Source organism: Salvia splendens, chromosome 4 (assembly GCF_004379255.2).
Source record: "Salvia splendens isolate huo1 chromosome 4, SspV2, whole genome shotgun sequence".
Lineage (NCBI taxonomy): Eukaryota > Viridiplantae > Streptophyta > Magnoliopsida > Lamiales > Lamiaceae > Salvia > Salvia splendens.
Window position 1 is genome coordinate 33007994 of NC_056035.1, and position 22626 is coordinate 33030619.

General features: G+C 38.8%; 1 protein-coding gene across 1 annotated transcript; it reads left to right on the forward strand.

Moving 5' to 3' along the window:
- The first annotated feature begins 12676 nt into the window (after positions 1-12676).
- Positions 12677-15140, forward strand: LOC121797633 (axial regulator YABBY 3-like). The gene is made up of 7 exons (XM_042196271.1): positions 12677-13038; positions 13121-13282; positions 13369-13465; positions 13922-13970; positions 14093-14168; positions 14739-14813; positions 14887-15140. Exons 1-7 carry the CDS (start codon positions 12934-12936, stop codon positions 14956-14958), a joined length of 636 nt encoding a protein of 211 aa, XP_042052205.1. The 5' UTR covers positions 12677-12933; the 3' UTR covers positions 14959-15140.
- Positions 15141-22626: the final 7486 nt, after the last annotated feature.

A 22626-nucleotide genomic window follows, 5' to 3' on the forward strand; every position in this document is an offset into this window, starting at 1 on the left:
CACTATCCATATTAGTCATTATTGAAGAGGTTTGATAAGAAAATATGGATCTCCATGTTCTATGTTGTCTCGTCGACGATTTGGGACATCCGAAATAAAATAATTTTTCAAGACTTCACACCAAACTGGGAGTTCAAAAAGAGAAGACTTTTGTGGCGACTTGACACATGGGTGAGGGGTTGGTGCTAAGGATTCCCTTTTTCCCCTACACAAATGGCAGAAAACTTGAACAATGTTAGAGGCTGGCGAGGCTTTGAAAGTAAAAGGAACTAGATGGAAGAAGGATTTTGTGGCTTTGTTGCTTTTTCTTTCTTTATTTTCCTCCGGTGCCTACTTTTCTATTGTGGGTGTCGTGTTCTTGGTTGAGCTGGTGGTGTGGCTTTTTGTTGAGGGATGGCTCGTGGTCGGGTTGCTGCTGACTTGTAGTGTTTCTTTGCTTAGCTTATGGCTTTTTGATTCGGTGCCATGTATGTGGGGGGTTTTGCATTGTTTTTGGTTATCTTTTCTTGTTTTGTTCGTTTATTTGTTATCGATTGTTTTGCTCGATGCGCCCTCAGCTTGAGCATTTCTCTTGTATCAAAAAAAATATTAGTCATTATTGGTCTTTTACTAAGTCTCCATTCTGAGTCAGCTCTCAAACATTCTTGTTGGTCCTGACTTCTCTTCCGCAAAACACCACTTCGAGTCATTTGAACTCAATGAAAGCACATAGGTATATTACATGCTAAATGAGAACTTATCCAAAAAACTAACTTAAGAGTGCATATTTAGCCAATAAATCTCAAAATAATTATCCTTTAACTATATACATTTAAAAATAAAATTCAATCATATTGCAATGATTTCGCTGTAATCGTCTTTTTAGGGAAATCCCAAACAAAATCAGACTCATTATATTTTTTTTATGTAGTTTTAAGGTCTTGAAAAAATCTTTGAATTCGACCAATTTTCCTGACTTTGGTGATCAATTGTCTTTCCTATAATCGTTCAAATTAATATTTCATTCAAACTTCAATTAAATTATTTTAATTAAGACTTTTGATTTATTAGTCAAGTCATCCTTTACCTAGTTAATTAACAATATATATATAGGAGGAGAAAAATAAAGGGAAGAACACAATCTTCATCTAGACAATTGTGCCCCTGTCTGCCCATAGACGATGTTTTCACCCCTTATCCCAATACTTGAACTGTGAATGAAAATTTAGAGAGAGAAAATGAATAATGTTTTTAGTGTGAAAAAATATACTATTTCCGTTTCTAAAAAGTATTAACATTTGATTTGATACAAGTTCTAATGTATAATTGATAAAAATAAGAGATAGAGAGATAAAGGGTATAGTTTAAGAAAGCGTGGGCTCAACATCATTAGTAGTGTAGTATAATTGTATAACTTGTAAATAAAATGATGTTGTGGGGTAATGCATTTTTCAACTATTCCAAAATTATAAAGTTCATATTTTTAAAGAACGGACTAATAAGAAAATAGTTCATACTTTTTAGAAACGGTAAGAATGATGAATGAGCACTTATACATGATTTTTGGATGAATTGGAGGATAAAAAAAAGTATTAAAAAGGTAAAATTGAAAATATAATGGGAATATTTGGAAATAATTTTCTAACTTTTAATTAATTTTTTAATTTCTTTTTTTTAAGTAATTTTTCAACCATCAAAACGAAGCCAAATTGCAAGGGGCGCGGGTGGGCGCCATCGCCTAATGAAATCGCGCCATGTGGGGGACGTTGCGAGCCCCCTCTCCTCCCCACACCAAGAAGCTTGGTGAGACGAGCCACCTGCAATGGGGACTGGGGTTTTGCCACCTCCTTTCGGCGAGCCAAAATGGCTCGCCAGGTGCCCTTATAATTTTAATTGATTTTGGCTCGCCAGGTGCCCTTATAATTTTAATTGACTGAATAGGCATCCCAACTTACCAGCTTCGAATGATGTCAATTTAGTGCTTGAAAATGAAACTTTTCCCTGAAAAAGTAGAGGAAACAGTAAAAAAATGTCAATTTGACTGCTTGAAAATGTAAATTTTCCAAAAGTAAATAGAGGATGCAGTAGACTTAATTAATGCTACTAGATTAACGCTTCGTACTATTCCTTCCGTTCCATAGTAGTGGACACATTTATTTTCGGTATAAAAATTTTAAAAAATTATGTTAAGTGAATTAAGTAAAGAAAGAATAAAGTAGAAAATGAAAAACATAGAGAGATGGAGAGAGAATAAAGTAAGAAAAATAAAGTAAGTGAGAAGAAATTATGTTGACTTTTACTAAAAAAGAAATGACTCCACTATTATACAACGTATTAAAAATGACTCTATTATTATGAAATGGAGAGAACCGTTGAATTTCCACTTGACCACACAACCATATAGTACTCCCTCCGTCCAACACTACTTGCACTTATTTCCTTTCTGGGCGTCCCAAGTTATTTGCACTCTTTCCATTTTTAGTAACAATCTATACCTACAGTCGTAATTGTTGACTTTGTCTATCACTCATTCCTTAATCTCTGTGCCCAAAAGGAAAGGTGCGAGTAGTGCGGGACGGAGGGAGTACCACATACATACATAAAAAGCATAGAAAAAAAGTAATTACTGCCTTCAGACTTTCTGCTAGTAAAACAAGCTTTTGTTTTTTTTATCATTTCTATTTTATTCTGTTTCATTATTTTAAGGATACAGTTGAACTTTTATTGAATGTGATAGTTTTCAAATTATGTTTAAGTGGCATCTTTTTCAGCAGGGGCTATGATTAATCTACATTTCTTTTAATTCACAACCAACTTTTCTCTGTGTCATAAATATGTATAAAATTCAGTATAATATATAATTATAATAAAATTCAGATCGCTCCATCAATTCATGCATCGAATTTAAAGCATCAAACACATTGTAGAGATCAATGATTTTTGTATATATGTATCCTAAGAAAAACCGTTTGTGCGTGTTGTATCTTGTATGTATATGTAAACAAAAAGATGAGGACAAATCCAGAGAAGTAAAATTCAAAAAAATAATGGGTTTAGTAGGTTTACAGTAATTGCTTAAAATAATGTAGATAAATGTTCGAGTAGCAGATAATAATGTTAGGACAAATTAAAGGCTACATAATTGAAAAATTGTAAATATGTTTTCAGATTTCACTGACAACAACGTATCTAGGTGTGTGAAGAAGCCTGTGCGAGCGGTCAAATCATAGCCACAAATAAAATACTCTTTATTGTTTTTGTTTTAATGTGCTTTTGAAATATTATTTGTTTAGTTTTATAAGCTTCATTATGCAGTAATCATTTATATTACTCCTATTAAAGTGTAATCATTTATATTACTCCTATTAAAGTGTAATCATTTATATTACTCCTATTAAAGTATTGTGGGACGAACGTGTTTTAGTATATAATTGGTAAGGTAAGAGAGGTAGAAATAAAAAGTAATTTAAATATTATTAATAGAGAATGAGTCACGTCTCATTAAAGAGAAAAAAAGTTTAAAATTAAACAGAGACAAGAATATACTATTTCTTGTTATTGGAGGCTCCGACATCGTGATAAAATCTCTCATCATAGTAATTTTGAGTGTAAACTCCTTCCTCACAATATGTTTATCTTGTTGTGCCCATAGAAAGAAATTTGTTATTCTCATAACGTGCATATGAACATCTTGCACAATAAAATCTATTAACATATCCAAATCATCAATAAAATCACAATTGAATTCTGTCGGAAAATTTCTCTCATGCATCTGACTATTTTCCTGAAAATTTATTGACAAACAAATTTAGAGAGAACAGCTAACAAAATAAATTTGTACCTTTTGATGATGAGAAGATGGTGAGATGGGGTAACAACGGTGAAAGGGAATACTTCTGAATCAAATGAATCACATGAAAGAAAAGGGAAGAAAAGAGAAGAGTAGAGAAGGGGAAAGGGAATTCATGATAAAGAATAAGTTGATTATCCATAAAATGAGGAGAAGGTTCGCTTACACAGTCAAGTAATAGAAATGACTAATAGAAATTTATAGAAAACCAATTAGTAATACGAGGAGTGGTCAATGAGACTTATATAGTGGTTTTAGAGCATCCACAACCGTGCTCTTGTCAGCGGCACGGTTGTGGGCCCGACCCCACTTTTTCTGCCTGCTCTCTGGCAAGAGCACAACACCCACAGCTGTGCTCTTCCGCAAGGACGAACACAATTAATTTAAAATTCAATTACACAAAAACATTTCCATAATACTAAAATTCAGTAAAAAACCACAATAAATATTACAAATTACAAATAAAATAAAAAAGACATAATTAAAATCCTAAAAATTAAAAATTACATAATTAAAATCCTAAAAATTAAAAATTACACAATTATTGGCTAATATTACCCGAGGAAGACTACGCATTCGGCGGCACCAACCCCAATTGTTTTTGGAGACCCAGTATCATGGTCTCGTGCGTTTGAAGTTGCGTGGGGGTCATAGATGACCTATCGGCCATATTGAGTTGGGCCAAAAGGGCCCACAACGAGTTGTTCGGGGGTGGAGGTGGAACATAGGGTGCGGGTTCGGGAGCGGGGGCAGATGGAGTCGCGGCGCGATGGCGTTCGGCCGCCGCCTTCTTCCTTCCTTGCGGTCGGCGTCGGGAACCGCTTGGTCCGGCGTCGGGGCTACCCAAGTTAGCTTCGGCGAGTTGGCTAGCCACTTCTTCGCCGGCGTCGGATAGGGATGCCGACCGTGACCGTTTGGAGGAGTCTCTAGAGGAGGATGTTACGCCTCCCAGATACTTCGGGTGCGTCCTTGTTTCCTGCCAAACATTTAGGTACTTGAACGACTTACCGTTCATGGATTGGTAGGTGCTCAGCGCCGCAGTGATGATGTCGACCTCGCTCCGGCCGCTCCCGGCATTCTGCGACTCCTGGAGGAAATAGCCATTGAACTTGCCAATTTCGTCGTTGGCTCGGCCGATGCAGTTGCGCACCATACTCTCGTTGCGCTCGATCGTTCCCGGCGGCCGGTTTGCATTGTACCGCCGAGAGACGCGCCACCAAAAGTGATCGCCGGATTGGTTCGTGCCAGCCACCGCATCTTCGGATATTACCAAGTACGCCTTGAACAATCTATCCATCTCCGCCGGTGAGTACGGTGTGCGGACACCGGCGCGAGATGGAGGAGTCGGAGTTTGGGAAGGGACGGGAGGCCTAGGCTCCGGTGTCCACCCGTATCGCCCATCGGAGCCACCTTGGTCGTCGACCGGGTATGGCCGGTAGCCACCCGGAACGCCCGAATCTTGGGTGAGAGGAGGGGCCGAATAGTCTGTTTCCGGACTAGGAAACGGTTGTGAACCGAACCATTCGGGGTTCCAACCGTGGGAGCCGCTTGGGTTATCGTCGTGACCGGACATAGTGGTGTTGTAGGGTGTGAGAGAATGAAGATGAAAATGGATATGAGAGATTGAAGATGAGAATGGAGATGAGAGAATGATGATGGGAATTGTGTAGTTTGATGTGAGTTTTTGGGAGTGAAATTGGGGGTATTTATAGATGAAAGTGTGTATTTTTGGGGTAAAAAAATTAAAAAAAAAAAACTAAAAAGTGTGAAAAAACGGTTATAAACGGATATAATTTTTTTGGGAAGTGAATTTTTTTTATTGGTTTTTTTAATTAAAAACTGATTTTTTTAAAAAAAATAATTTAAACACAACGGCTATGCCGTTGACGAATGAGGGCGCGCCACGTCAGCTGCTCGCTGGCACGGCGGCGGCGGGTGGCGTCCGTGCCAGCGGCGCGGACCGCCGTGGCGACGGACGCCACCGTTGTGGATGCTCTTAGTTCTTCTTTCAATTTTTCTCTAATTAGGTTGGACCAACTTTTTTATCGAACTGATCCAAATTTAAAGCCTCGGTATATTACTAGGCAAGTTATTTTTTAGTTTAAGTCCAAATACACGCTCGGTCAGTGAAATTTAGCCCACGCCTAGGTTTTCAAATGGCCATTTGTGTTGATAATGATTTAATGAAACAAGTGAATGGGATTGGTTTTCAAATTTGTGTTGATAATCTTATCACTTATGGTTTTTTTGATATATGGCATGATAATCTTGAATTATTACTTGCTAAGTTTAGTCTTACAAGCTATGAAGATCATTTCTTGTGTATCCCTAGCCCTTCTAAGAATGTAAATTCTTTTATGAAGGTAATGTTAGATATGTGGATTGGTAGAGTAGGTGGATTTGGGACCAATAGGTACAAAGTGTTTGATGCATGTGTGTCTTGGCATGATAGGTTCTATGATTGCATGACAATCAAACCTTTTAATGGGGTTGGAATGTTTTATGGCTATTTTGTCAAATATCTTACAACAAATGGTTTTGTTTTGAAGTGCCTTATGAGAGAATTGTTAGACTTTTGTGCCTCCATATCATGTGCTTATATTTTGGACTCGTTAGAGTATGATCAAGGTAAATGTCTTGATAACCATACCATTGCTTATGAAATTGAGTTCACATATGTAGTATGGTTAGATTGGAAATCCTATGCTCTTTACTTGATGCAAGCTTCATTGTTTGATCATAGCCTCCTAATCCCTAGTGACCGAATTTTTCCAATATTGTTATTACTTTATGATCACGATGATGGTATGATTGATGAGACCATATATTCACTAGATATACTCCACGTAGTGATGTGCAAGCTAGACTATGTAGCCCTCAACACCCTTGGTAATCCTAGTCCAACTTCTAGAACTATGATATTTGATTTGGACTCGTTCGATTTTGTAGGTATGCTTGATTGGGATTTGAGGAAAAATCATTCAAAAGAATGAGGGGATGATGTGAATTCGGGTGTCCCAATGAAGGACCAAAGAACCGGATTTGAGTACAAATCCTTTCAAAAAGAAGGAGGGGATTATGTGAATCCGGGAAGCACCAAACAAAGGGAAGGAGAAGTAAAGCCATACGATGAGCCAAATCAGAGCTGGGGTCTATTTCAAACATCAATATACCTATCAAGATGGTGTCCAAATTCTCTTCTAAGACAACCACTATCTTCATCGTCGAAAGAGCTTCGCGTGGGTACCTTACATGCCTCAATCGGAGCCCGCATGAGGAAGTTATAGTCATTTTACGAAAGCCGCGCAGACCAACGAGCAAAACGCCCGACTCCAGAGAGTTTGCCCGACTTGAGCGAGGAAAACGCCCGACCCGGGCGTTTTGTGTGACTTGCGATTTTGAGCGCCTTTTGCCTATTTTATTTAGCACTTTTAACCTCTAGTATAAATACTCATGTTAGAGTTTTTCTATGGTAGACTTTGAACATTATTGAAGAACAAAGACTCCATTGTGAGCACCCATCTTCATCATTGAAGATTTATCCAAAATCCCTTGTGGTTGCATTTAATCTATTGTCGGGCTTAGATTATTTGTTAAGGTATGCTTGCTAGTTCTTGTGTTGCTAGTTGGTTGAGCCATTAGGTTTTTGTTTGTGAAAGTAACCATTGAGTTTTCTTTCTTGAGCTTTAATCTAAATCATAATACTTATCATCTTCTTCTTCTCCATTTTTTTATTGTCCTATTTCTTATTTGGGTTATTGGGTATTTTTGCAAGAACAAATCTGGGCAACATATGTTTCCTGAATCAACAAGATTCACTTTATTTGGTATCAACAACCATTGGTTATGTTCTTGTAATTGTTAGAAAATTATAAAAAAAAAAGAAAAGAAAAAGAGATACTTCAAAAAATATCCATGGACATTAGCTATAAATTAGTATATGTATTGTTGGGTATGTCAAATTGATTGTTACAAAGTTGTAGGCCGAAATTACATCAATTGTTGGATCTATTATTGTTGGGTGAAATTGTGCACACGAAGTATTTGTTGATTTGTCCCATTGGCCTATCACCTTACTTTCACTTATCTTTTGGCTTCTAGAACTAGTAATTACTTGTCTAATTGCATATCTTGTTTGTGAATTGTGCTACCCTTGTGGATTATAATCGTTGAGAGCAAGTGGATTATCATCGTTAAGAGCAAGTGAGGGAGAGTATCCTAGCCACCAAAATTTCTAAGCCCTCCGAGTGACATTGGGTGTGAGTTTTGGGGAAAAGGGGTACAAAATATGGGAAGTGAGCTCCTCAATAAATTCTCCATTCTCGGATGTGTGTGTTGTTTGTGTTACTAACAAAAAGGAACTTGTCCCTAGTCTTGTGCAATTTGTTTTGTAGGTACTTGAAATGGTGAACTCTAGGCATAACTTGCCTATAAGGGAATAAGATTCACATTATTGTTGAATCTTGTTAATTCAAGAAACATATGTTGCCCGAATGTGTTACTAACAAGATTCACATTATTGTTGAATCTTGTTGATTCAAGAAACATATGTTGCCCGGATTTGTTCTTGCAAAAATATTCAATAACCCAAACAAAAAATAGGACAATAAAAAGATGGAAAAGAAGAAGAAGATGATAAGTGTTATGATTTAGATTATAGCTCAAGAAAGAAAACCCAAATGGCTACTTTCACAAACAAAAACCTAATGGCTCAACCAACTAGCAACACAAGAACTAGCAAGCATACCTTAATAAATAATCTAAATCCGGCAATAGATTAAATGCAACCACAAGGGATTTTGGATAAATCTTCAATGATGAAGATGGGTGCTCACAATGGAGTCTTTGTTCTTCAATAATGTTCAAAGTCTACCATAGAAAAACCCTAACATGAGTATTTATACTAGAGGTTAAAAGTGCTAAATAAAATAGGCAAAAGGAGCTCAAAATCGCAAGTCGCAGAAAACGCCCGGGTCGGGCGTTTTCCTCGCTCAAGTCGGGCAAACTCTCTGGAGTCAGGCGTTTTGCTCATTGGACTGCGTGATTTTCGTAAAATGACCATAACTTCACCATACGGGCTCCGATTGAGGCGTGTAAGGTACTCACGTGAATCTCTTTCGACGATGAAGATAATGGTTGTCTTAGAAGAGAATTTGGACACCATATTTATAGGTATATTGATGTTTGAAACAGACCCCAGCTCCGATTTGGCTCATCGTATGGCTTTACTTCTCCTTCCCTTTGTTTGGCGCTTCCCGGATTCTTTCCCTCCGAAGAGATCCTTTATAAAATGCTCCTCGTCTCACTTTTGCTTTCTGCCAGCGTCATCGTCATTTTCCCAGGTCTGGTAGATTGCTGGCGCTTTTAACTTCACTATTCCCCACTTCCATCTGCTCGGTTAACTTGAATACGTTTCCTGGATCTGACAGATTTTTACCCACCTGAACTTACAAATACTTGTTAGTTCACTGAAACACCGAATTTAATCACATAACCAATGCATGAAATGAGCCTTATCACCCCATAGGGAGCAGCTCCGCAAGCACTGGGATTAGGTGAAGAAGCAGATCAATTTATTCTCGGCGGAATATATGAAGTGCTTGAGGGAGCATGGCAGCGGCGAGAGTTTAACCGATGTGCACGATAAAGCGCTTGCATCGTACATTTCAATGTACGGCGAGTTCAAGCACTACTCCTCCTGGCTCATCGTGAAGGACAAGCAGAAGTTCTAAGGAGGGATTATGCCCATATCGTCTGCGTCGAAGAGGACGAAGAACACCGCTACCGGTGATTATACGAGCAGCGACAGCGGCGCACCTCCAATGGACCTCAACCAGCCGATGTACGAGGATGAGAGTTGGGCACACCGATGTCCTACCGGCGTCCCATTGGCAACAAGACTGTCAAGGACAAGGGCAAGGTGAAGGCGACGACCTCACACAACCCGGCCCCAACCCCAGCCCCGATCGCGACCCCGACCCCTACTTTGACTGCGGCACATGCCTACGGGGACTTGGTGAGGGCAGCCAGCCTGATGACATTGTTGGACACGCACAATGCCCTCAGGCAGACCGATGACCCGGGTGAAGCCCAATACCTCAAGAAGATGATCGATGAACTCCAGTGCCAGTTGGGAATGCTTTAGACCAGGTTTTTTATTTGTACTGAACTTGTTTTTTATTTCTACTCTTGTAACTTTTTTTAATTAAGTAAATATAGGATTTGCCTTTAAATTGTGGTGCTTTTTTTTATTTTGCTTGACATATTTGAAAACATAAAAATTAATTAACATAGTTAACTATAGGGCGGACTATAGGGCAACCCACTGCAGGTGGAAGGGTAGGAGGATAGAATGCTGATGTGGCGGAGCATAGGAGGCCCTATACGTCGCCCCATTGTGGATACTCTAAGAGCATCCGCAATGGGGCGGACGATAGGCCGCCCGATACCTCGAGCGTTCCATTGTCCGCCCACTGTGGGTGCGCAGACGATGCCCGATGCATCGTCCGCGCCCTATAGATCGTCCCCGGACAATAGGGCATCGTCCGCGCCATCGCCCGCCTACTGTGGACGACACGGACGATGGCGCGGACGATGCAACGAGTTTTTTTTTTTTAATTCTGAAAATTTTATTTATATAAATACCCCCTACCCACCTTCATTTGTAACCTTTCTATTCACTTTTCCACACTCAAATTACACTATAAAATGGATTCCGGTAAATACCCAAGTCCGAATAGTCCGATGTTTGGGGGTGGTGCACGTTGGCCGGGTACAGACCCTGACGAATATCGGCCGTTCGACTCCAACACGCATTATGATCCCATATTCAGCACGGATTCGTACGATCTGTCTGACATGGAGCTGTCTCCAACTCGCCCGCCGCCCCTTCCCGCCGCGCCGCCGCCGCCGCCTCCTCCAGAAAGAAGCGGAACCGGCACCGGGCGTATAAGGTGCCACCTCCGGAAATGAATGAAGAGGACGCTCCCGGGAGGACCAACTATCAACCGGATGAAACCCTCGTCTTGACGAGGTGTTGGATGGATATTTCGGAGGACCCGGTATTCGCGAACAACCAAAAGCAGGTTGCGTACTGGGAGCGCATCGCCGAGCGCTACAATGAGGCGAAGCCGCCGAGCGCATACAAGCGCCATAGGGAGCAGCTCTGCAAGCACTGGGATCAGGTGAAGAAGCAAGTCAACCTGTTCTCAGCAGAGTATGAGAAGTGCTCGAGGGAGCAGGGAAGCAGCGAAAGCTTGAGCGATGTGCGCGATAGAGCGCTATTGTCATACCGGTCAATGTACGGCGACTTCAAGCATTTCAACATTTGGGCGCTCTTGAAGGACAAGCAGAAGTTCCAGGGCGGGATTCTGCCATCAGCTGCGCCAAAGAGGACGAGGACCACCGAAGCAGGTGCTTACACAAGCAGTGAAACAACCAGACGATGTACGAGGAGGAGGAGAGTTTCGGCACCCCGGTGTCTTCCCGACGTCCCATTGGCGTTAAGGCTGCGAAGAACAAGAGGAGGGCGAAGGCGACATCCTCCTCGCAAGCCGCGGCCGCCCCCATCTCCGATCCCGACCCCGACCCCGACGGCACTTGCCTACGCGGAGTTGGCAGCGGCAACCAACCGGAGGACGTTGTTGGACACGCACAACGCCCTCATGCAATGTCAGGACCCGGCCAAAGCCGAATACCTCAAGGGGATGATCGATGAGTTGTGCCGCAAGTTGAGACTTTTGTAGAATAGTCAACTTTTTTTATATTTCTAACTCATGTAAAACTTTTTTTTAATCAATGTAGGATTTGTCATTTTTAATTAATCGTGGTATTTTTTAATTATTTTGCATTGACATATTTGAAAATATTTAAATTAATTAACAAAACAATAGTGAAACCTATAGGACGGCCTTTAGGGCGGCTTATAGGGCGCCCCACGGCAGGTGGAGGGGTAGGAGGATAAAATGCTGACGTGACGGTGCATATGCGGGCTTTGGGGCGTCCCTTAGGGCGCCGCACTGCTAACCTCTAAGAATACTAAATTTACATTGATGAAATGTTTTTGTATATCATGTTTTAAATAAAGTCATTGAAGATGGTAAACATGATGAGGGTATAGTAGAATCCGAAATAAACGAAATTAGTGGTCATTTTACAAGATTCCAAATCCAGGTATTGAATTAGAAATTAATTTTAATAAATATTAAAATAAGATTATTTATTGCATATGAAGATAATAATAAATGGTTAGGGAAATGAGAAAATGCAGTGAGTGAGGAGATTAAGATTCAAGTAGAAAGGCAATAATAGTAAAGTGCAGATGATAGGTGGCCGCCATTTAAAGCGTACTAACCCTACCACTAGCGTTTGTATAAATACAAATATAAATACAAATACAAGCCTCTTAACTATGAAAACAACAGTTGATGAGCGAAAGCTAATCACCCCATGCACACGTCCTTTTCTCACTACTCTCCCCCACCTCTGCCGCTTCTGAAACCCCTCTCTCTCTCTCTACACACACACTAATCCATCGGGAATGTCAACCATACATTTGTCCATGTATGTATGCATAATGTATGTATATGGAGTATTATGTACTACCTTCTTCCTTATTATTAGAGACATTTCTTTTCGTCACGGAGTTTAAGAATAGTGTGTTAAATGGATGGTGGAAAAAGCAAGAGAGATGAAGAGAGAATAAAGTAAAAGGGATAATTACTTTTTGCCAAAAATAGAAATGACTCAATTAACTTAGAACTTCCCAAAATAGAAAAACAACTCTATTAACATGGAACGGAGGGAGTACATTACTAAGCTTTACAACATTTATTCAAATGTGTTAAATTCGTGGGCACCCCCCAACCCTCTACTTTCTCTAAGCTCCTCCCTTCTTGTCTTTTGATAATTCAGCCCCAAATAAAGAAAAACATTCAGGAGATCAGATCCAAAGTGGCTAATCTGTCAAACCCCAATAACCTCCATATATGCATAACATATCTTGATCAGTCAATCCATCCATCAATCAAATCAAATCAATCCAATCATCTCTCCCAAATTAACACCACCACCACCACCACCAACAAGGAATTTCAAAGAAGAAGATGTCCTCATCATCCGCCGCTTTTGTTCCGCAGCACCACCACCATCTCCCCCCCTCCGAGAAGCTCTGCTACGTCCACTGCACCTACTGCAACACCGTCCTCGCGGTATCACTACTATGTAACTAGCATCACCAGACCGTCCCTCTTCTTCTCTCTCATTCTCAAATTTTACGGATTTTCGATCCAGGTCGGCGTGCCCTGCACCAGCCTCTTCAAGACCGTCACCGTGCGATGCGGGAACTGCTCCAACCTCCTCTCCGTCACCGTCGACATGCGCAGCCTCCTCCTCCCCCCGCCCTCCAATCACCTCCATCTCGCCCACTCTTTCTTCCCCCCTCAGAATCTCCTCGTACGCAATTAGGGTTTTCCTAGAGTTCTTAATCATTTTAAATCTATTTCTAAATTCCAATTAATTTCTTATTTCAATGAATATAGGAGGAGATCCGAAGCTCGCCTTCCGCTCTGCTGCCGAATCACAATGAGCCATTTTTCCCGATTCACGACCTCCCCAAGCCTCCAGTAGCTAACAGACGTGAGATAATCAAACCCCAATTTCTCTCCATTTTTACATGTCATAAGTATTTGATCTTATTTATTAATGATTCTGATTTTTATGGAAAAAACCGTTGAATTTTAATTTTACTCAACACTAAGCTATCCAATATACAGTATTTTGTTGGCTAAAACTGCTGATTTTGAATCTAAGTTTACTCTTCAACAGTGATTAATCATTAATTTATTCCACTTATATTGTGAGCTGTACTTTTTCCAAACCCTAGATTTTGTTTTTTATTGAGTTTTTGTTTATTTCTCTCTGCAAAGAAGGTAGATACATAGATATATATCGCCCGGAAATCATGAAAAAAGTGAATCATTGAATAATGATGAAGTAATTATGAGAGAGGAGAATGGTAGGTGACAGTAGTAGAAATCCAAATTAATGTGTAGTTTTTGTTTTATTATTTGTTTGTATTTTTAATTGTTTCAGCCCCGGAGAAAAGACAGAGAGTGCCATCTGCTTACAACCGGTTCATCAAGTATGTAAATTCTGCAGCTTTAGTTACTAGTATTTATTTAAGAGCTTTGTTTATTATTTTATCAATTGAGAAAATCTAGAGAGAATGAATGAGATGGGATTTTATGAACAAAAAAAATGCAGGGACGAGATCCAACGTATTAAAGCTGGAAACCCTGATATTAGCCACAGAGAGGCGTTCAGTGCCGCTGCCAAAAATGTAAGATTAATTCAACAAACACAACTCTCTCTAATCTATCACCTATTATTAGCTAGGGCTTCTTTCTCTTTCTTCCTCTTTGAATTAATTAAGTACTTCATCCGTTCCATGGTAGTTGAGTCATTTTTCCATTTTGTATGTTCCATAGTAGTTGAGTCTTTATTTTAGCAAAAAGTAACACATTTTTCACACTCTTACTTTGTACTCTCTACTTTTCCCTCTCCCCTACTTTATTACTCCCTTTGTCCCATAATAGAAGAACAATGACACATGATTTTAGGAGATGTTATTTTGTGTATTAAGTGAAGAGAGAAAATAGTATTATATATTAATGTGAGAGAGAACTTTTTTTAAAAAATGAAATGTGACATCTTTTGTGGAACGAACTAAAGGAAAGTGTGACATCTATTATAAGATGAAGGAGTATTTATTAAATAGTCCACTATACATCTTTTTCTTAATCTTCGTAGCGAAAAGAAATAACTTTGCTACTACAGAACGGAGGGAGTACTTAGTAAAACTAGGGTTTAGTGAAAATTGGAATAATTGTGTAAAATTTGTTGGTGGCAGTGGGCCCACTTTCCTCATATTCACTTTGGACTGATGCCAGATCAACCCGTGAAGAAGCAAAATGTGTGCCAACAGGTATATATATCTAACCAAAAAACCTAGCTAGAAAAATTGATTTCAGATTTGACTATATTGGGGATTTTTGTAGGAAGGGGAGGATGTTTTGATGAAAGATGGGTTTCTTTCTACTGCTGCAAACGTGGGCGTGTCTCCCTACTAGCTTATACTACTATAACATAAATCAATCAATCAATGCACCTTTCTTTTCCATATCATTTTTTCTATGTCATTCACAAACGCTGTTTAATTAGCTTCAGCTTTCTTTGGTGCATAGGGAGAGGATTTTGATGTACTAATCCTAATAGTTACTATTAAACTCTTCCAAATTGGTATTTCATTTTATTTTCATTTGGGTTAAAATATAAATAATTGGAGCATGATTGATAATGTGAATGCAATGGAGTTAATTAAGTTGGTTTTTTTTGGTCAAAAATGAATTTTCAACGTGAGAGGCAGTGATTGGTACATGGTACGTGTAGCATTCAGTAAAGCTGGAAAAACATATACACTGCAATAGCAGTTTGCAGTGTTCATGTTTCATTATAGCAGAGGTACTGCATTTACCAAATGAAATGTCTCCCACTACAATATTAAGTTTTTGGTGAGCCATACATTTGATGAAAGAGAGAAACTGATAAAGCACAAATGGAATTAATGCCGAATTTATTGAATAGATCTCTGGAATAGAAATTTGAATACTACTATATGCTAGCCTAGAAATTAAACATCTCATACAAAATAAATTAGGGCAGCATATATTGATCAGTGCATCAGCCATCACTGACTGCTTCAAATTCGAGAAAGTTTTGCAATTAATGAATATTCATACCAAGTTAGCAGTTGTTATTTAGCCATAATTCACATACTAGTATTGAAGACGAATAATAACTCCATTTATCATTTTAAGCCACATGATTTTAGTTTCATTTAATTACTTCATCCCATGAAAACATATACTCTTTTTATTTTGGTTCGTCACATAAAAATATTCTACTTCTATTTTGATAAGTGGATCTCATTCTCTACTGACAATACTTCAATTACCTTTTTTTTATCTCTCTCTCACTTTACCAATTTTACATTAAAAATAATGTCATTTCAGAAATGTCTATTTTTATGGGAGGGAGTATGTATTAGTATCATTCAATCCAGTCCTCCAAAAATTCTACAGTATTATCTTAATGCAATTTTCATTATACATTAAAATTACAACTCCCACCTTTTCAATTATTTGCAAATGCAAATTCCCAAAAAGGATCGATATAATAAACCTACCTAGATTAACTGTAAAACAATAATCCCTACGTCCACAAAAATAGTCACATCTTTCCATTTTCACATGTCTCATGCTAAAAATTGAATTTATTAACATTTTCTCTTCATCTCCCCTAATTTATAAGCAAGGACATGCATGAAAATGTGTGTGTGAGTTGATCAAGCGGTAGAGTGGCAATGTCTAAGGCCAAAGTTCTCCGGTTCGAATCCATCGTTGCACGGTCTTTAAATTTGTATTCATATGCCCATAAAAAAATAAGACATGCGCGAAAATTAAAGACAAGTGTGTTATCGCATGGGTAAGGACTTTTGTTGGAATGAGGTAGTAGTATATAATTTCAGTTGAGAAAAGAGCAAGACTCATTTCTTGATGCTTCTCTGTTTGCCTATCATTATGAAAGAAAACAAAGGATATTTCATTGGGACCCCTCACGGCCTAAATTTTCTGCCTAACTCCACACAAAATATCTTACTATCTTATTACATACTATCAATTAATGTATAATTTGTCCTTGTCGGAATTTTGCTAATTGCTATGCTTAGCTATTGTTGATATGAGTTTTTGTTTGAATATCAGAGAATATCGGACACCACTACTAGAAAAATAGCTTTTCATCACACTTTCTTTATGACACTTCATTAAAGGTGTGATTATTGTTCATCTATCACTACATCAACCTTTTATCACGTTTATATCAAACAGTGATACCACATTTCGAAATAAATGTAATAAAGAGACTCATTTCATGGCACTTCTAATTTTATAATAGATATAATCCTATTATAAAAAATAAATTTACTTACTGCACATTTTTCCATTTAACCTGCCTCACAAATCCACGTCTTCCCAAATTTCTCATTTCCCCCAAATTTCTCCGCCCCACTCCACGCCGCCTCCGCCCAACCGCCGTCGCCCAGTTCTGAAATGGCGCTGCTCACTACCACAAGCCAGTTACCGGCCTCGTCGCTATTCCAATTGAGGTTTGTTCTATGTGTTGAAATGTTGTTTGTTTGTGAATCTAAATGTTTCAATTTTGGGTTGTTGTCTGAAGAAAATTTGTGTTGAATCATATAATTCAATGGAACATTGTGTTGTTCGAGTTGGAGTCGTATGTAAACTTTTGGGTCGTATTGAGTGGAAACAAGAAGGAAAAAATTGAAGCAAAATTGATAAGAATTGCCTCTCATATTAGGTAAATCAAGGTTAAATGTGTTGACTGGTAACACTAGAAAGGACAACGAAGTGGGGATTGAGTTAAATCTTGGAGGAAAAAATCAATGGGGTTGTGTAAAAACTTACAACCTGGAAGCATGAAAAAGAAATCATGGAAAACGAATTAATCCACTCCTAAGATTAAGATTTATGACCGACGGAGGACGGATACTACTTTGTTGGTACCACACAATGAATATGGGAGGTAGAATCGTCTGACCAATTTAAATTTTCTACTTGTTTATGTTTTATTTGATGATTTTTTATCTTGTAATGTTTCATATATATCATTTGTAAATAGATACTACTTACTACAATGCTCTACAATGCTTTGTAGTATATGTTTAGCTCTACAATGCTCTCGAGTAATTGCAAGTTTGCAACTTGGGTAGGAGGAGTTGCAAGATGAGAATTCTGAGAGATGATATTAGGAAGGAAAAGCATATTATATCTCATTTCGTGAGTGTAAGTGTTGAAAGTACTTGATTCAATTTCATCTTTGATAGAGTGCAAATGAATATATCTAGGAAAAGAAATTGTTGGAACTTGGGGACTTGATAGCTAGAGCTATTTGATAGTTAAGAAGGTTTGAGTTCTTTGTAGCGATTGAATATGAGAACTTTTTTGTTAGAGGCTAAAATTAATATTTTTAAACATTATGTGAACATGGCCAATATATGCTACAAGTTACAGAAGCTATTGTTGTTGAAAATCTCAAAGTATATTTGTATTTGTGTCATATTTAGTTCAATTAAGTTTAGGTTTGGAGTTCCAGTGGTGAGAAAACTGGTAAGAAATTACTTAACTTATTTTATGTCTTCTACAGTGGAGTACTTTGATTTAGAACTTAATATTTCCTTTTATCATCTTAGATTTTGTTATGACTTTGTATTGTTTATCTTAAATAATATAGTGTATTTATGTTATCTTAACAGGATTAAATGAAGTTCTTACGAAGATGAAGCTAAGCAAGAAATGTAATGTGAAGTTGTTATAAGGAGCTCGAAGGAAAATTGAAAATACTAGATAAATTTTGTAGTTATCTAGAACATTTTCTATAGTTCTCATTTTAAAATTGTATACTATGATTTTATTGTTGAAAGTATTATGTAATATTTTAATTAAAGTTTTTGTATTTAATTGATTGTTTTGCATACTAGTTAATATTGTATTTAATTGATTAATTCTTGGAAGTGAGAATGTAAATATTTGTGTTATTTGGGATAGCGATAAATTATAAATAATTGAAAGGATTAAAATATAATTAATAATATTTTTAGGTAGAAGATGTATATACCAAAGACGTAGGGGTGAAACTATATTTATAAATACTAAAGGGGTCAATTGCAAATTTTCTAGGAAGAAGAAAGTGTAGTCTTGGTCTACATTTTGCCACACTTATAAGTGTCATATGACATGACATGCCATGTCATTCTTAGGTGTGGTAATAGGCGCTCTTGTATTACATAGTATCTATCGTTACACAGACTTACATCACATTTGGTACAAGTGCGACTATAGATGAAGTGTAATGTTAATATATTTCTAGTGGCATTTTAAGGTGTCACAAAAAGCCAATTTTCTAGTAGTGCACGGCACTACTAGAAAATTGGCTTGTAATGGCACTTAAAATTGTCACTAGAAAATTACTGTACTGACACTTCATCTATAATGGCACTTGATGAAGTGCAGCACCGGGTACCTGTAGTAAGAGGTAGTGTGTAGATAGTACATCTATGATGGCACTTTTTATATTGAAGTGCAGTAACAATATATTATAAAGTGCAGTGAAAAGCTAGTGTGTAGATAGTACATCTATGCTGACACTTTTTATAAAGTGTGATAAAAAAAGTGTAGTGAGAAGCAATTTTTCTAGTAGTGCGGATTATTTGAAAGAGAGAGATTATTAATTCCCTGAGCTGTTGCTGTTTCAGCTCTTTAAATGGAAATTCTCCAATTTCACAAAAGTGACGTGTTTAATTAGTAACAATGGATCAACAACAACATCCGCCCTTTTTCATGTTTTCAATTATGCTATATAATAGATTTTCTTCTCTTAATTAAATACATATAAAATCTAACCACTTATTTAAATAGACAAATTTTCCATTAATGCGAATAATATCTTACGTCAATCTAAAAAACAGTCTTGTTTTTCATTTTTATCTATCCACCAAAATTAGTGTCTTATCTATATATGGTAGTTTTTGCTCTAATAAGATGAGTCTCATTTTTCAATAATAATTATTCAATCTCTTTTTCTCTTTATCAACTTCTGATTATACCAATTTTCTATTAAAACCCACATGCAAATACTATTTTATTTATCGGCAGTTATCCGCCGACTCAGGTTCCATTTTCCTATTTGTAATCAGAACGTCGTAACCAATACCATCGTTCGGATTGAACCGCTGGACGCCGTTTATGAACTATAACCAACGGTCCTGAATTGGTAGTTAACCGTGTCTGACTAAAACCGTCCACCTCTAATTTTTGTATGTTGCAGCCCAAAATGAAAAAAAAAAACTGAATTGAAAATTATGGATTATAAAATTGAAGGGGTATCTTTTATTCAGACATTGTGATTTAATACAAAATATAGGTAACCTTGTTTCATTTCTATTCAAAGAACCATGGAGACAACATAAGTAAGGTACTTGAACACACAGGCTTATTTGCTTTTGTCAACTATATTTCCCAAGGTCAAATAGAGCCCATCATTAATATTATTCCTTATGGATGGGCCCAACCAATTAATATACCGGTTAAATATAGGAATGATATTGGAGAAATTGAAGCCCATTTTAAATCTCATTTTCGGACCGGGCTGTCCTCACCTCATTTTAAATCTAAGATTTGCTTGGCTTTCATGAATTTCTCAATCCATACCTCAATCCTTAGAGCATCTGCAACGGTGGACGGACGGCGTCCGTCCGTCCGTGCCGCTGGCAAGGACGAGCTCCGCCGCCGCTGCACTCGCGCCGCTGTCACGGCGCTGCTCGATGCATCGAGCACGTCCGTGTCAGCGAGCAGCTGACGTGGCGCGCAGCGATTGGGCAACGGCATAGCCGTTGCCTTTGAATTTTTTTTATTAAAAATCGGTTTTTAATTAAAAAAACTGATTAAAAATAAGAAAAAAATATTTTTCTACTTCCCAAAAAAATTATATTCGTTTTTTACCATTTTTACCACTTTTAATTTTTTTTTATTTTTTTCCCCAAAAATACACATTTTCATCTATAAATACTCTCACTTTCACACCCAAAAATTCACACCACACTACACAATTCTCATCTTCATTCTCACATATCCATTCTCATCTTCATTCTCCCATATCCATTCTCAATCTTTCTTCCACTCCTACAACATAACAATGTCCGGCCAAGGCAATAACCCCCCGGGCTCCCACGGTTGGAACCCCGAATGGTTCTCTTCACAATCATTTCCTAGTCCGAAAACGGAATATTCGGCCCCTCCTCAAACCCAAAGTTCGGGCGTTCCGGGTGGCTACCGGCCATACCCAATCGACGACCAAGATGCCCCCGAAGGGCAATACGGGTGGACACCCGAGCCTAGGCCGACCGCCCACTCCCAAACTCCGACTCCTCCTACTCGCGGTGTCCGCACACCGTACACTCCGGCGGAGATGGATAAATTTTTCACGGCGTACTTGGAAATCTCCGAAGATCCGGTGGTTGGCACGAACCAATCCGGCGATCACTTTTGGTGGCGCATCGCTCGCCGGTACAATGAAAACCGGCCGCTGGGAACAATCGAGCGCAACGAGAGTATGGTGCGCAACGCCATCTACCGAGCCAACGAAGAAATTGGCAAGTTCAATGGCTATTTCCTCCAGGAAGAGCAGTCGGCGGGGAGCGGCCGGAGCGAGGTCGACATCATCACTGCCGAAATGAGCACCTATCAATCATGAACTACAAGCCATTCAAGTACCTCAAGGTTTGGCAGGAGATGCGGACGCACCCGAAGTATAGGGGAGGCATAACATCCTCCTCTAGCGGCTCCTCCAAACGGTCAAGGTCGGTATCCCTATCCGACGCCGGCTCCGAAGAAGTGGCTAGCCAACTCGCCGGCCCGAGCGGTTCCTAACGCCGACCGCAAGGAAGGAAGAAGGCGGCGGCTAACCGCCGTCGCGCTGCGGCTGCAACCGCCAATGCTCCCAAACCCGCTCCCGTTCCCGTTCCATATAAGCCACCTCCACCCCCACCAACTCGTTGTGGACCCTCTTGGCCCAACTCAATATGGCCGATAGGTAAACTATGACCCCCTGCAACTTCGATCGCATGAGACCATGATATTGGGCCTCCAAAGACAATTGGGGGTAGTGCCGCCAGATGAGTAGTCTTCCATGGGGGTATTTTTATCTTTTAATTATGTAATTTTTAATTATTAGGAGTTTAATTATGTACTTTTTAATTTTTAGGATTTTAATTATGTCGTTTTTATTTTATTTGTCATTTGTAATATTATTTAAGTTTTTTTTAATGAATTTTAATATTATGGAAATGTTTTTATTTAATTGAATTTTAATTGAATTGTGCTCGTCCTTGCGGAAGAGCACAACTGTGGGTGTTGTGCTCTGGCCAGAGAGCAGACAGAAAAAGTGGGGCCGGCCCCACAACCGTGCTCGCTGGCAAGAGCACGGTTGTGGGTGCTCTTAGAGCATCCACAGTAGGAAGGACTTCCCCACGGACTAGCACTAGGACTTCCCAAAAACACTTTCTGCCACATCACTAGGACTTCCCATCCACTGCCACATCACTAGGACATCCCACTACACAATAGTGGACAAGCACTAGGACATCTCGACAGACAAGTACAATAATAAAAATTCACAAATTCGCAAATAAGCAATTACGGAATTAAAATTTCAACCCAAATACTGGCGGAGAAAGTGCAATAATAATTTTATTAAATAAAAAAAATTTAAAATAATATAATGCAACAAAAAAAACAACAATTTAAACAAAGTTTAGTATGCCTTGAATCTTTATAGTTTGTCGCTAGCCGAAAGGGGGTCTCCCTGTTTATGTTTTAGGCCTTCATTTTCGACGATCGTTGTGCATGATATGAAATGCAAATGAAATGAAGTGCAACGAACCGGATATATAGAGTTGAAATTAAAAAAAAAAAGTAAAAAAAATTGAAAAATGCTCTCGTCCGTCGGGTGCCCGCATTAGCGGACGAGACGGCGGACGAGCTGACGGCAAACCCGACGGATGACCCAGCTCGCCCGCGACGCGCTCGCCGGTAGCAATAGTGGACGAGCGCGACGGACGAGCGGCTCGCCAGTCGCTCGTCCGCCGGCTCGTCCACTATTGT